The sequence below is a fragment of the Zychaea mexicana genome (assembly GCF_025766255.1).
Source record: "Zychaea mexicana strain RSA 1403 chromosome Unknown BDB00scaffold_50, whole genome shotgun sequence".
Taxonomy (NCBI): domain Eukaryota; kingdom Fungi; phylum Mucoromycota; class Mucoromycetes; order Mucorales; family Lichtheimiaceae; genus Zychaea; species Zychaea mexicana.
In genome coordinates this window covers 186,505-200,302 of record NW_026516713.1, presented here as the reverse complement: position 1 = coordinate 200,302, position 13,798 = coordinate 186,505, and the positions used below count along the sequence as shown (strand labels likewise).

General features: G+C 42.1%; 4 protein-coding genes across 4 annotated transcripts; 2 read left to right on the top strand and 2 right to left on the bottom strand.

Moving 5' to 3' along the window:
* Positions 1 to 851: 851 nt before the first annotated feature.
* Positions 852 to 2,555, top strand: BDB00DRAFT_456374 (lysozyme-like domain-containing protein). The gene is made up of 7 exons (XM_053117452.1): positions 852 to 970; positions 1,024 to 1,057; positions 1,142 to 1,179; positions 1,257 to 1,582; positions 1,736 to 1,761; positions 1,902 to 2,041; positions 2,155 to 2,555. Exons 1-7 carry the CDS (start codon positions 948 to 950, stop codon positions 2,384 to 2,386), a joined length of 819 nt encoding a protein of 272 aa, XP_052978461.1. The 5' UTR covers positions 852 to 947; the 3' UTR covers positions 2,387 to 2,555.
* Positions 2,539 to 4,808, top strand: BDB00DRAFT_977309 (voltage-dependent potassium channel, beta subunit). Its single transcript, XM_053129936.1, has 9 exons — positions 2,539 to 2,777; positions 2,913 to 2,930; positions 3,026 to 3,100; positions 3,365 to 3,574; positions 3,686 to 3,843; positions 3,921 to 4,026; positions 4,134 to 4,279; positions 4,356 to 4,535; positions 4,600 to 4,808. Exons 1-9 carry the CDS (start codon positions 2,696 to 2,698, stop codon positions 4,645 to 4,647), a joined length of 1,023 nt encoding a protein of 340 aa, XP_052978460.1. The 5' UTR covers positions 2,539 to 2,695; the 3' UTR covers positions 4,648 to 4,808.
* A 697-nt stretch (positions 4,809 to 5,505) lies between these two features.
* Positions 5,506 to 6,102, bottom strand: BDB00DRAFT_829624 (uncharacterized protein). Its single transcript, XM_053123961.1, has one exon. The coding sequence runs from the start codon at positions 6,090 to 6,092 to the stop codon at positions 5,544 to 5,546; it is 549 nt and encodes a 182-aa protein (XP_052978459.1). The 5' UTR covers positions 6,093 to 6,102; the 3' UTR covers positions 5,506 to 5,543.
* Positions 6,103 to 6,230: 128 nt separating this feature from the next.
* Positions 6,231 to 7,221, bottom strand: BDB00DRAFT_765817 (transcription regulator HTH, apses-type DNA-binding domain-containing protein; the record flags this gene model as incomplete). Its single annotated transcript, XM_053119544.1, has 3 exons — positions 6,231 to 6,327; positions 6,502 to 6,634; positions 6,792 to 7,221. Coding segments are annotated over 3 exons (660 nt in total), but the record flags the coding sequence as incomplete, so codon positions are not given.
* Positions 7,222 to 13,798: the final 6,577 nt, after the last annotated feature.

Sequence of the window (13,798 nt, the reverse complement as noted above, 5' to 3'; positions counted from 1 at the left end):
TTTTTCCAATTCTTTCATTTCCACTTTTAAAGTGGCAATTCCTAGTGCTTGAAATACAAAGCAAATGGATGGGTGCGCTTATGTGTCGTCTGTGTAAAGGCGACCCTTCTTCGATATGATTTTCATGCATGTTGAAAAGCCCACAACTGTTGTCAAATGCCTCCCATCCATACTCAGCCCCTAATATTGGGAAATAACACGCAATTTTGTGAGTAAAGGAACAGAAATGATCATTTAGGAATGGTCAAACTAACCTTAACCGCTGGTTAATTATCGCTCTTTTGGTGTGGGAGAAGAAGGAGAACGGTTGTTCATGCATACATTATATAAAGAGCACCCCATTGTTACATTCCTTTTTCTTTTTTTCTTTTGCTTTTAACTCGCCAATAGATTACATACTACTTACTACCTCTCACACGCTCTTTCTCTCTTTTCCTCCTCCTCCTTGATCGTCTTCTCGCTCATTCCCTTCCTTTACATACACAGTCGTCAAGCACACATACTCCATTCCTCCTATTCTTCTGCCAAACAATGCGGTCTGCGTCACTTGTAGCATTGATGATTTCTGCCCTACTATTGCTGGTAGCGGTAGCAGTTCAAGCAGGCGAAAATCATTATTGCACGGGTGACTTTAAACCACATGATGCCATTTGCAAAAAATTCGAGTTTGACGGCAAGACGGACGAACAAACATGTGGAAGCAGTAACAGTGGCAATGGCGACGATGAAAAAAATGACGACCCTGATGATGATGATGTTGACGAAGATGATGAAGATCGAGGTAGCGGCAATCAGCTGGCTAATTGCACAACGTAAGCAGTTTCAGTTCACTCCTTATTAACGACGGGTTGTCTAGCTAGAGCCCTGTCGCTAACCGCCATGACGATTATAGCTTTTACGATATCTCGGATTTACCAAATCAGTCGATTGACAACCAAACTGCCAAAATGGCACAATTGATAACCAACGTGTATGTCACTTTTTTGATCTCTCTGTTCTTTATGCGTACTAACCCTAAAATAGGTTTGAGAATGGTGTAACCAGCATTGGCTATGCGGTAAGAAACACACACACACAGAGAGAGAGAGAGTCTTTTTTGTTTTCTATAGCAAACTAATTGTCACTCTTTCACATCAACCAGTACATTGAAGATATTGGCGACTGTCGCGGTTACACGAGGTCAGTGGAGGTAGAGAGGAATGGTGATTAGTTTCACAACCAATAGATAGTTTACTAACACTCTTTGGAAATACTAGTGGCTATATTGGCTTCACGTCAGGAACCAACGATGCGTATACGGTGGTCTTGCAATACCTGAAAAAGAACTCCAAATCACCCTTGAAAAAGAGTCTCAAGGAGTTGAAGCGCTTGTCACAATATGATTTCAGCGATCCACGCCGTGCAGATATCAGCAAACTAAAGAAAGCCGGGTACGCCAAAGCGTGGAAAAACGCAGCGTGTACGGATGCAGCCTTTGTGCAGACTCAGTTGGATATCGGCCATGCCATGTATCTGAAACCAGCACTCAAATACGCCGCCAGTGTCGGCGTCCATTCGAATCTGGGGATGGCGTTGTTTTATGGTAATATTCAAAGACAAGAGCTATTGCACATAAGAAGACAGGAGAGAGAGAAAGAGAGAGAGCTGAGGTGAAACTCTTTTAGCATTGGAGAGAAAGAGAGAAAAAGTAACGCTAATACCAATGTGCTACACAAACGACGCTATTTTCATCTAGATACGATTGTCCAACATGGCTGGCAGGTATGGTATTTTTGCTGACGATATGAGAAAAAAAAATATTTGATTGAGATTAGGGGTAATCAATTAAGCGTGGGTCTGTTTTTTTACTGATGATGTTCTTCGCACCCTACAAAACTACTACTACTACTACGACGACTTAGTACACCGAGCCGCAGATCAACCTTCCCAGAATTCTACATCTGACCGGAAAGAAGCGATCCAGCGAAAGTGAGAAACAATACTTGACACGTTTCCTGACTACTCGACGACAGCTGGCATGTTGCTCGCCTAGTTCAGTATGGTAAAATAATCAAGTCCACATCTGATTGGCAGTGGTGTACATGGTATATAGAGTCTTGGGGGAAAAAAGCAAGCGGGTTTATTAATGATGATATATATAATGATGCCATATAGGAACGATTCAGCCAGTCGGATGTCTGATTTGCAAAAGCTGGTTGATGATTGGGAGCGCAACAAGGATCTCAAAGAGTCAGTGCATCTCGAATCCTTTGATGTCACCGTGAAAGGGACCGAGGGTTTGACAAGCGACAAGGAGAACTGCGGCAGCAGCAAAAAGCTTAAAGGCAAAGCACAGCCCAAGGATTTACCGATCCCTGACACTTGTCCAAATCCGTTGATGTCATAACATAATCAGCCCCCTTCCCCGGTTTTGAAACAAATAAAAGAAACTCTAACAAAACACGTTACGAAAAACTGATAACGGGAATCCGATAAAATACCCAAAAAATTTGTGTGTGATGCGTTTTTATCGGAAGTTGGAGTTTTTTTTTTTTTTTTGGGATTAGGTGGGTACATGACAAGCTCTTCTTAAACTTTGACCCGAAGACACCTATACTCTTTTTTTTTTTTCCCTAAAGGAACATTTAGAATCCACTTTGTCCTTTATTTTTTTTTTGTTTTCTTTATCTTTATCATCATAATCACAACAACTTCCATGCAGTCGATGGAGTACCGTTACCTAGGCAACTCTGGCCTCAAAGTCAGTGTCTTGTCTCTTGGATCGTGGATTACGTTTGGTAAGTAACTCAACTCCCCACCAACCCAAAAAAGAAATCAAGTTTACGCGATTTTAAGCACGCGTGCACGCAAGAAAAAAGGAGAAGAAAAGTAAGAGCAGTCATCTTAATAATAAACTCTCTATACATGTATAGGTGGTCAAATCACGCTTGGTAAGAAAACGTGATTCGCTTTTTCCACACACACGGATTTCAAACCTAGCAGTGTATGAATATATGTCCGCTGACGAACTATGCGTTGTGTATAGAACAAACGACGGAAATTGTAAAAACCGCTTTGGAACTAGGGATCAACCATTTTGATGTAGCTGAATCGCATGCAGGTAACTCATTGATTCAAGTAAAAGAAAAGGAAGGAGGTAGTTGTGGTGGGGGCTTAAAGGGGACGAGGAGGAGAAGGAGAAGGAGTCTATTTCACCATGGTTACATAAAACGCACTTGCATTATATGCCGCCTTTTTTCTTTTCATACCAATTCCCTTTATACGCACACGCATGTTCTCCTTCTTATGGTTCTCCATGTTTGTCCGGGGCTAACTCTAAACACTTTGCACATCCTCCCCTTTTTTTCTTCTGTACGATATTTAGGCGGGCAAGGAGAAATTGATCTGGGGTTGGCATTACGAAACCAAAAAGGACTGAAACGGTCAGATTTCGTATTGTCAACCAAGGTCTTTTGGGGCGGGAAAGGACCCAATGATCGAGGATTATCGCGAAAGCATGTATTTGAAGGCACTGTCGCGTCGTTGCAACGGTTGCAATTAGACTATGTTGATATCATATATGCGCAAAGACCAGGTAAATACAGCTGTCAAAAATAATAACAGGACAATGAACGTTTATGAATCCAAAAGACTGAGACTCTTTCCGAATTTGGGAAACAACCTCTTTTTTGATTATTTCTCTCAGATCCAGATACCCCTATGGACGAAATTGTAAGGGCATTCAATTGGTGTATTGATAAGGGGATGGCATTGTATTGGGCTACCAGTGAATGGCCACCATACCTTATTATGGAGGCACATGCAGTTGCGTCCAAATTGCAGTTAATTGCTCCCATTACCGAGGTAAACAAAAGAGGTTGAATAGGAGGTGATGATAGTGACCCGAGAAATGGATGCATGAACGCTGACACTACACTTAGTCACCGCAATATAACATGCTTAATCGAGAACGAGCCGAAAAAGAATATTTGCCACTGTATCAAAAGTTTCGAATGGGTACCTGTATCTGGTCCCCTTTAGCTTCTGGTAATTTAAAATAATGACACTTTCCCCAGTGATTGGAACTGATTGTAGCAGCAGCAGCAGCCAAGGACAGCAGAAATTAGAATTGACTAAAATGGGTTTACTGGCAGGTCTTTTGACTGGAAAGTATAATGACGGCGTCATCCCGCCATATTCCCGCCTTGCTATACAAGATCATCCGGTCATCAACAGGTTACGGGCCGGGTTCTTCAGCGAGGAGGGCCGACGAAAGATTGAAAAGGTCAAACTGATATGTGTAAGTCATCCATCCTATCAAGTTCTATGCAGCGATTAATACTTATCACGATACTAAAAAGAAAATGATGTTGTAGCAAATTGCTCAGCGACTGGGCTGCACACCTGCACAGTTATCGATTGCATGGTGTTTACGGTGCCCACACGTTTCCTCTGTCATTATTGGCGCATCTACGCCGGAACAAGCCAAAGAAAACATCCAGGCATTGAAGATACGACACTTATTGACCGACGAGGTCATGCATGACATCGATCGGGTAATGAATGAGTTGCCTCAACTGTTTCATTCATTTGTACTAAAAAAAAACACTATCTTTTTAGGTGCTGGGTAACAAACCTGAGCCGATCTTTGATTTCCGGCAGTCGTAAACTAACAAAACAAAAAGCAACAAATAACCTGATCCTCCATTTCATTCCATCCGCACACACATTCACGTTATCCACATTCAGACACACACACACACACACGCATGCCCTTTTCTCTACATAGTCGTCTCTCTCTCTCTCTCTCTCTCTCTCTCTCTCTCTCTATCTCCTGTTTTCTGTCTCTCTGATATCTGTCCGCTTCTCTCTCCTCACTTTTGACACACACACACACACATATATATATATATATTTATACTTCAATTTCGAACTGTGTACCAAGTCCTCTATATCTCTTTTTAAAAAAGAACGCTTACATAGAGTGGATGGTCACGTAAATAAGAGTAAGGGGTATTGATGATGGGTGGGAAAGAAGCAGAACAGGGTTTATTAGAGGCAAGGATGGTTTCGAAACTCGACCATAGTAAGCCTGTAATAACAGATGATCTGGGGTGGTGTGATTGGATACAAACTTTTTTTTTCCTTGTCGTCATCAAGACGAAAAGAAAAACCTTGTTTATTATTAATATTATTATTTGTTTCTGGGATATGTTCATGAAAAGAGGTTTTTTTAACACAGAATGGAGAAGGAAAGAGAACATTGTGAGATGTGTTGTGGTGAGAGAGCGTTATGTAATGTGGAAGACGAGAAGAATATATAAAATGAGAAAAGAAGAACTATGTTTTGTGTGTGTGAGTGTGAGGAAAGAGATAGAGAGAAGGGTGCTATTAAACGGGAGAATATATGAGAAAAAAATATGATTTGACTTGGTATACTAATACTACTACTACTACTACTGCTGCTGCTGCTGCTGTTGATGATGATGATGATGTTGATGCTGCTGCTGTACTACTGACACGATGAGAGAGAGAGAGAGAGAGAGAGAGGGAGAGTACTATTATTAATGATGATGATAGAAATAATAGAAATCGTCCTCTTGCTGTTGGCAGTCTGTCGAGCTAGGCATCATGGACAAAGGAGAGAGAGATGAGGTTGGGGATGCAAATGAATAAGAGAAGGGGGCAGCAGTAGTGGTAGTGCCGCCCATGGCTGCTGCAGTAGCAGCGGCTGCCGAGGCGTCATGCGGCGGAAACATGTTGGTAGCGTCAGGCGTACCAGGGACGGAATCGGAAATGATGGACGACCCACCCAGGACGAGTTGCTGCAATTCAGTGTGGTCTGAGAAAGGTGGCGACATGACCCAATCGTCCTGCTGCTGTTGTTGTTGTTGTTGTTGTCGTAATGATGATGACGACGGTCGATACATGATGGAGCTGTTATTATTACTATTATTAGATTGCTGATGGATGATGGAAGTTGAAGATGTGGAAAAGCCCGATGAGGCGTAAGGATGATGACGCTGATACATGGCTGCTGCTGCTGCTGCTGCTGCTGCATGTTGCTGTTCTTCCGAAGCCGAGGTGCTGTATTGTTGTGGGTGGGACGACATGTACGGTGCAGATTGAACCGTATTGTCTGAATCTTCCCTCTGGTGATGATGCTGCTGCTGCTGCTTTGTCTGCGATGTGAGGTAAAATGAGCCCAAGTGATTGGGTGTCGTTTGCATATTATTATTGGCAAAGTACTGGCAAAAGTACGCGGTGGGGTCATCCTCAAACAATGGGTGAAGCACTTTGTCAATGTTGAACTGTGCAGCAAGTGCTTTGGCACGTGCAAAGGTGATCCTAATAACAAATTGAAAGGGGAAAGGAGGTTAGCAAACAAAAAGATTCCCATGGAAACAACCCGCAAAGTGTTGTTTTTTTTTTCTTATGTGGTGCTAATTGGGTTGGATGGGAGGGAGCGGATAAATCAGATCACACTAGTGAAGCCTAGTAGTAATAGTAATAGTAACTCACCAGACACCCTTCAAGTGCATTGCTCCAACCTTGACCACGACACGACCTCGTTCGTTCTTCAATATGCCATCACGCTTCCCTCGTGAGATACCGGTGACATTCAACAACTTTGTGCCGTTCACCATGTCGTTATCTATTTACATTACATTGAGCAACACAGAGAGTAAGTGTAAGTGTGTGTGTTTAGTGTGAAAGTTGCCAAGTTTACGCCACAAACAGTTGGTTCAAATTTAAATTTCTCTCTTTTTTCTCTTCTAAACTCTATACGAAATTTCGGGTGCTTTGCTAACCTTGTCGCCTGGCTACGCAAATGCCGCGTGCGTCGACTTGGAAACAAATGGTGTTTTGATCTTCCCAAATTGACGTCGTCAGCTTGGGCCGAGTGATGGGTGGTTCTGCTTGCTGTTGCTGCTGTTGATGATGATGATGGTTATAGGTATGCAATCCTGCATCGTCCGCGGAACCGATGCTTCCATTGCTGGACGACTGAAGATGATGCTGTTGTTGTTGCTGTTCCTGCCAGGGGCCGAGGTATGGGTTCTGATGGATATGCTGTTGTTGTTGTTGTTGTTGTTGTTGTTGAGGATAATAGCAATACGGTGATTCGGTACTGTTATTGTTACTGCTAGGTCCATAAAAGCTAGACTGCTGTTGTGGTGCGGATACAGCGGCGTACGGGCTTGTTGCAGATACGACTGCTGGATGCTTTGTAGGTATCATCGGATTGAATGGTGTAGCCGCCGGAGCAGCGTCCGACGATGGATTCATGTAACCGAACATTTTTCTTTTTGTAAAGAGAGGCGGAGAAGAAAGGGGAAGAGAGTAATTTCTTAAAGAGTAGGTGTGTGTGAGTGTGTGTCGTTTGCGATTCGGGGAAATGAACAACAACCAAAGGAAAAATAAAGAGGCAAAAAGCAAAAAGAGTTATAACAGAGAGCGGGGAAGAAGAAGAAGAGAGAGAGAGAGAGAGGGAAAAAAGAGGAGCAAGTTGCAGCCGTTACTTAAAGAGAAGAAGACGAGAAAGGGAGAAGGGGGTGGCTCTTAAAAAAAAAAAAACAGATGATGACAGCCAAAAATAGGTCGTTACTGCCGTGCAGATCCACAAAGAGTTTAGACGTAGACGGCACAAACAAGAATGCAACCACGAACGATAGCGACAGAATGACTTGGCAAAGGGTGCACTCGAAAGAGAGAGATGGAAAGCCAAGCAAATTGCAATTGGCAGCAGTGACAGTCAGTAGCAGTTGGGGTCTCTTATCAAAAGACAGGCGGGCAGTGGAGAGGAGGAACACGAAAAAAAGGGAAAGAAGAAAGAATGTGCGAAACGGGTAAGCGTCAAATTGGGGTGAGTGGGTTGAGAGTGTCGGGCCAAGCACTAAAGTAGTAGCCACCAGTAGTGGCAGTAGCAGGCAGTAGCAGGCAGTAGTAGTACTAAGTACTAGCAACCCAGAAAAAAATTTTCGCGCGACGGCGCTTCTTAAACAACAGCAAGCAGACCCAAATAAAGGTTAATGATTCGATCAGTGAAGGGAAGTGTGTGTGTGTGCCTTGTGTGAGAAACAAGGAACTTGTCCAATGGGGTGCTTCTTCACTCACTCACTCACACACACACACACACTCCCTGCCCTTTGGCCCTTCAACAATGGCTCTCTTTTTTCTTTGTTTGAACTTTAAACCGCTGGGACGAGAAACCAACACACATCCCACGAGAGAGCGAGAATGAAAGAGAGGTGATACCAATGTACTCCTCTTAGTGGTCCACATCACACAAACCCTTGCGTTACGCGGTCTGCGTCATTGTTGGTTAAAGCCATCGTGCCTTCTATCTCTGTTCCGCTGGTGTGTGAGTGTGTGTGCGTGTGCGGAACAGAGACAAGAGAGATTACACAAGAGCGATCGGCAACTGTAACGGATTTAATGACGAATAAAGCAAGTGCCTCGAAAAGGTACTCATTTGGGGCTGCTCTTGTTGCCCCACCAACCCCCCCCCCAATTCGCTTCTTCTCGATGGACTGTGAGCCACGCCATGTTGCCATCACTATGGCGGACCCGGCTTGCCACTCTACCTACCCATTGAACCAATCCCACCTTTCTCGTTAGCTTATCACCTTCTTTGACGGACAGGTTTAACATAGTGAGTGGTCATTAAAACTCAGCCATCAGCTTGATTGCCGTGTTTGGAATGAAGAACTCGAAAACCTTGTTGCGCTTTATATACCAACATGGTTGTGTGTCATCAAAAGACGAAAGACACAGAAAGCTCATTTGTTCAGCGTGGGGGTGGGGGTGCCGCTGTGTGTCTGCCATGGGCTGACGACGTGGACTGCCTGCTTCTGCAAGTCCTACCATGTGGCTCTACTCTGAGTTGCTATTGAACTATTCGACGGAAAAGTTGATCAACAAGGCAAAAAAAAAAATACACTTACTACTCCGCTCTAGTAACCCGTCCCCCATCCTTGCTTCACATCACACAATCCTCGTCATCATCATCATCATCATCATCATCATCATCATCAAAAATTCCATTGTTGTGTGCTTCCATTCGGGTTGCTACGCGAGAACAAAAAAGAACGAATCACGATTATGGTATTATACAGAGTTCCCGAGTTCAGCCTTTCCCCCACCCCCTCCCCTTTCATTCCTTTTTCCCCGACGCTTGGTAGTAAAGAACACATACAAGGTGGCAGCTGCTGATTTTACGCCCTCAAGAACGAAGGGTCAGTGCCGATCTGCAATGTAATTGGACCATCTGCAGCAGACAAGCCGGAACTGCTCACTGGTAGACCATTTGAATGAATGATGGATTCTCACACTCTTACAAAACTTAATAACAATTATAAACACACACACGAGAGATTGCATAAATCAAAACCGGAACAGAGCCAACCATCATCATCATCATCTTACTAGTAGATCAAATAATATCAAGAAAGCCACGAGCGTCCCTGCGTGCGTGCGTGTATGTAATTATAAGATTAAATACCCGGCTCCTTTTGATATAGTGCAGCGTATAGACAGAAATGCATATTAGCTGCAGCGCATCTGTGTATGGTTTGAACGTTTATATAATATAGACAAATACGCAACCTGGTTGCAGGCAGCAGACGATCATTTTATAATGCTAACCTGCTAATTACTGATCTGTTGGGCGCATCGTCACTTGCGTGTGGGGTGGCCCGCGCTGCAACGAAAAGTTAAAACCCTGCAATTTTCTTGTCAAGAATACAAAGGGGTGGGAGACCCTGACCAACAAGTGGAAGTTTTTAATGCACCCAGTGAATCGATTAACTCACAGCCCAACTCCCACAACCACCATCATCATGTAACATCATCGTTAGATTTACTCTTTTTTTATTTAATTATGATTGTATCAAGATGGGCTGAGGAGAGCAGATAATCAGACATAGAATGGGCTTATTAGGATAGATAGAATAACAATAACGAGGAGGCTGAAAACACAAAACATGACAGTCGTAGTGTACTACTATCTTCTGCCGCCAACAAGCGCACCTATCATCATCATCATCATCATCAGATCCAATCTATAGAACTTTATAGTAGTATTGTAGAGGAGGGGGGGGTGCTCGATTTGGGTTCGTGTTGGGGGATGGTGCTGCGGGAGAGAGAGGGAGAGAGAAAGACAAAAAAAAGGGCGCTATATTTACTTGACCGATAATCATCAGTATATATGCAGTCGTGCATGAGATCTTGTTCTCGTGTTTGAAAAAAGCAAGGAAAGTGAAAATGATAATGAAGAGGTCAAAGGCCACGTAGTAGTAATAACTATCATATAAGGGCGCGTTTCATTTCAGGACATACTACACACACACTCACACACACACATGCAAAGCGTGTACTTCAACTTCTCGCGCAGCACAACAAACACACAAGCACACACAAGAGCTTGTTTTGTAAACCAATTAAAGACAGCCGGTGATAATTTAGAAGCCTTGTCTGTGCGTGATTGGGGTCATTCCGAGCTAAAAGAAAAACAAGATGGCTGTTGTTGCGTCCAAGTGCTTTCGTGCTACTGCTAATACTAAAGAACTGTTTTGGGTTTGCATGTTGATTGGTGCTAGGTATTGTGTTGTGATGATGATCTCATGATTGAATAACAGCCTCCCTCTTTCTTAAACGGTTAGCGATCATGCGTTTATTTCCTTTTCGCTGCAACCATTAGTTGATTATATATACTTTCCTTGTGCGCTTGCAGTTGTTGAACAAAGTTCTGTTATCATCATTAACGATATTTCCAAAATCCAATTAGGGTCGGTATCTCCTTCTTTTCTCGCCACAGCAGGCGTAAGCAACATGGCAGCAGTACTACTATTATGCGACGTTTATCAAGACGATTATCAAAAACGGGGGGCGTGGGTGCGGAGGGGCACAAAAGGAGGGCAAAAGGAGTGTTTTCAAATAGCTACAGTCTCGATCTCTTTATGACGCAGCAGTTCATATTAGATATAAGCAGTGTTGTATACTGAGGTATAATAATGCTTTTACTACTGCAATAGCACTGTTGCGTCCAATAACAGCTAACCCATTTACAGCCATGCTTTTAATATGTCGGCATCAAAGAGGTGGAGAAAGAAGGTTGTGTGCACAATGCACGTTTTTTCCACTCACAGTGTTACTGCTGCTTATTTATTTGAAAACTTTTAACGAGTTTCAAAGTTACCAGATAGCAGCGGGTAGTAGTAGTAGTAGTAGTAGTAGTAGTAGCGGCAGGTACAGCTTTCGAAACAACAGCTGAATGGCTCAACATAAAATGAAGATATACATCTGAAGCTATAATAACTAATATGTACTAACGCGTACAAAACCTATATGAGCTAAAAGTGTTTCATCAATTAACATCATCATCATCAACTAGTGCACAAAAAAGAAGAACTTCTGTCGCTTTCGTTTTTTTTACAGTATTATAATAGTGCTGCATAAAAAACCACTTCAAACAGCCTCCCCCAAACCCCCAAAAACTGTTCTTGTTGTTTTGTTCCAAGGAACGGGCAAAACTCAAATTGAATTCGATTGAACTATATCTTCTGAATGGTAGAACAGCATGTTACGTTAGAGAGGACTGCATAGGATGAAGGAGGAAGACGTACCATGAGTAGTGGTAGGCTTTTTGATGATAATAGAGAGGGCAATTGGACGACGACGACGACGATAGATGGGGGAAAAATAGAGAGAGAGAGAGAGAGGATGGAAGGAGGGACAAGACTGGGAGCAAGGGAACCAGTAGCATTATGCAGCTAGTACAACAACATCATCATCATCATCGTTACGATTATATGCGGACTCCTGCAGTGTAACTTAAAAACTTGGCAATATGAAACAATGCACGATTTGATAGAAACAATCCTCATGCTGAACACCCAACTTTCTGCTGTTTCAAAGCAACACGCTTTGCCATCTGATATGATGATTCATGGGGAGGGGGAGAAGGTGGGATACAAGCTACAGTTGGATTTTGTTCTATGTGCTGTAGTATGAGCTCATACGGATAAAGAAGATAACAGTATGCTGTTGAATAGCGAAAGTAGCTCTTTTCGATGGTTGTTTAGGTTAAATCTCAGTCAAGATGCTGCTGTTTCTTCCTACATACTATTCCACAGGTAGGCTGTTAGTATATCTTGGAAGTTTGTTCTTGGTTTTCTCAATAATAGAGTTTACTTTTACTACTACTGTAAATCATATAGTCCGGAATTTGTCACAACAACCGGGTATTCGGCAAGCGACATATCTAGCTTGCATGTTTATGCATATCTTGCTTGGTTGTATACTGTAAATCAGAAGCTGTGTGCAAACACGCATGTTATGTATGTGAGTATATATATATGATATAGCTACTCTTAGAAAGGAACGAATAGAACAAAACAGTATCGTCCAATCCATATTAGGCTAAATTACCTCGTATCTCGTATCGAAATGGTAGCTTAGAAGTATACTTGATGTCTATTTGTTCATTTTGTTTTAAGATCCACAATTGACAGTACTGTGTACAAGGTACGGCGTCGTTTTGTAGGTTGCTTGGCGGATAAGTTGTTGCTTAGAAAGTTTGACTCATTCCGACAAAAATTATACACTGGTATTCTTTTATAATATTGCAACTTGCAGTGATGTTCTCATTTTTGTTGGCGCTCAAGTAAGATTCACTTTTGAAGAGGAGGAATAATAGGGATGATATGTACATATGTGCATACTACAGCACCTTCGTTAAGACAACCTTTTTACGTCCATTGTAGTTTTAATAATAGATCATTTTTGTTTCTATGAGTATTCTTTTTACACTCGTTCGGAAACATTGCTTGTGCTTATAATACCAAGTTTGGTCTGCCCGTGTGAAAAGAATACTGCAACTCGAACTTCGTTCATAGTCTCTTCTCACATGTAATGGTTTTGTACATGTAATCAGTCCCACTTGATTCTTCCTTCACACGTGTAAGACACCGCCACTACAGTAGTATACATTAAAATTGATGAAAGACGCGTCAATCACTCTGCTGCATTGTGCGCCGTTCCTTGTATAGTGCTTATTTATTTATGTACTATATGTTTAACTTTAGACTATAAGTACATGTTACTCGAATTCTTACAAGGTCCCGCGCTTTGCTGAGCATTGTGTTGCATCATACCTTCTGTCAGTGATTTTTATTATTTATCGTTACGGTATCATCATCGGCTAAAACACACATTTATAATGTCATATCATCAGCATGGTCCATTTTTAAAGTTACAGGAGTAAACAGACATTGATATACTTACTTCAATATCATGACGACGAATGACGATAACGGTTATGGCCAAATAGCATATTCTCAGCTCGATTTGTGATCCGGGATTGTCTGCTTAAAATACAGACACATCCCGTGCGAAAAAAAAACATGGACAAAATCTTAATGATGGTTCACGCACGTGAATTTATTCGTTGTGGTTTATGCTGATGATATATTGAACAAATGCATGACCACAAGCTTTTTATGATGGTGACCCTGTGCATAGAAATAAGAAACGGTTTGCGGTCTACTGTATAGAGAGAGCAGTGGTGGAGAATACAAAAAATGTGTAATTGGTATGATTGAATCATTACGGATGATATTGACGGCTACCATACAGTATTGACTTTTGGCGCGTTCGCAAAATCTATTTTAAGCACTTTATCTTGTTTTGGATGATGATGAATCTAAGTATGTAAAGTAACGGCATCATATACACTGTGATATGGTATATAAAAAAGAAACTAAATTGTATAAACGGTGCTTTTTGCTTTAAAACTCTAAATATAGCAACAGTATAC

Excerpts from the sequence above, each read along its gene's own strand:
- BDB00DRAFT_456374 (XM_053117452.1), top strand. The coding sequence starts at position 948 with ATGGCACAATTGATAACCAACGT. Across the intron at positions 971-1,023 it reads GCACAATTGATAACCAACGT|GTTTGAGAATGGTGTAACCA; the intron begins GTATGTCACTTT and ends ACCCTAAAATAG. Across the intron at positions 1,762-1,901 it reads TTGTCCAACATGGCTGGCAG|TACACCGAGCCGCAGATCAA; the intron begins GTATGGTATTTT and ends ACGACGACTTAG.
- BDB00DRAFT_829624 (XM_053123961.1), bottom strand. The coding sequence starts at position 6,092 with ATGTCGTCCCACCCACAACAATACAGCACCTCGGCTTCGGAAGAACAG.
- BDB00DRAFT_977309 (XM_053129936.1), top strand. The coding sequence starts at position 2,696 with ATGCAGTCGATGGAGTACCGTTACCTAGGCAACTCTGGCCTCAAAGTC. Across the intron at positions 3,844-3,920 it reads TAATTGCTCCCATTACCGAG|TCACCGCAATATAACATGCT; the intron begins GTAAACAAAAGA and ends CACTACACTTAG. Across the intron at positions 4,027-4,133 it reads CTGGTCCCCTTTAGCTTCTG|GTCTTTTGACTGGAAAGTAT; the intron begins GTAATTTAAAAT and ends GTTTACTGGCAG.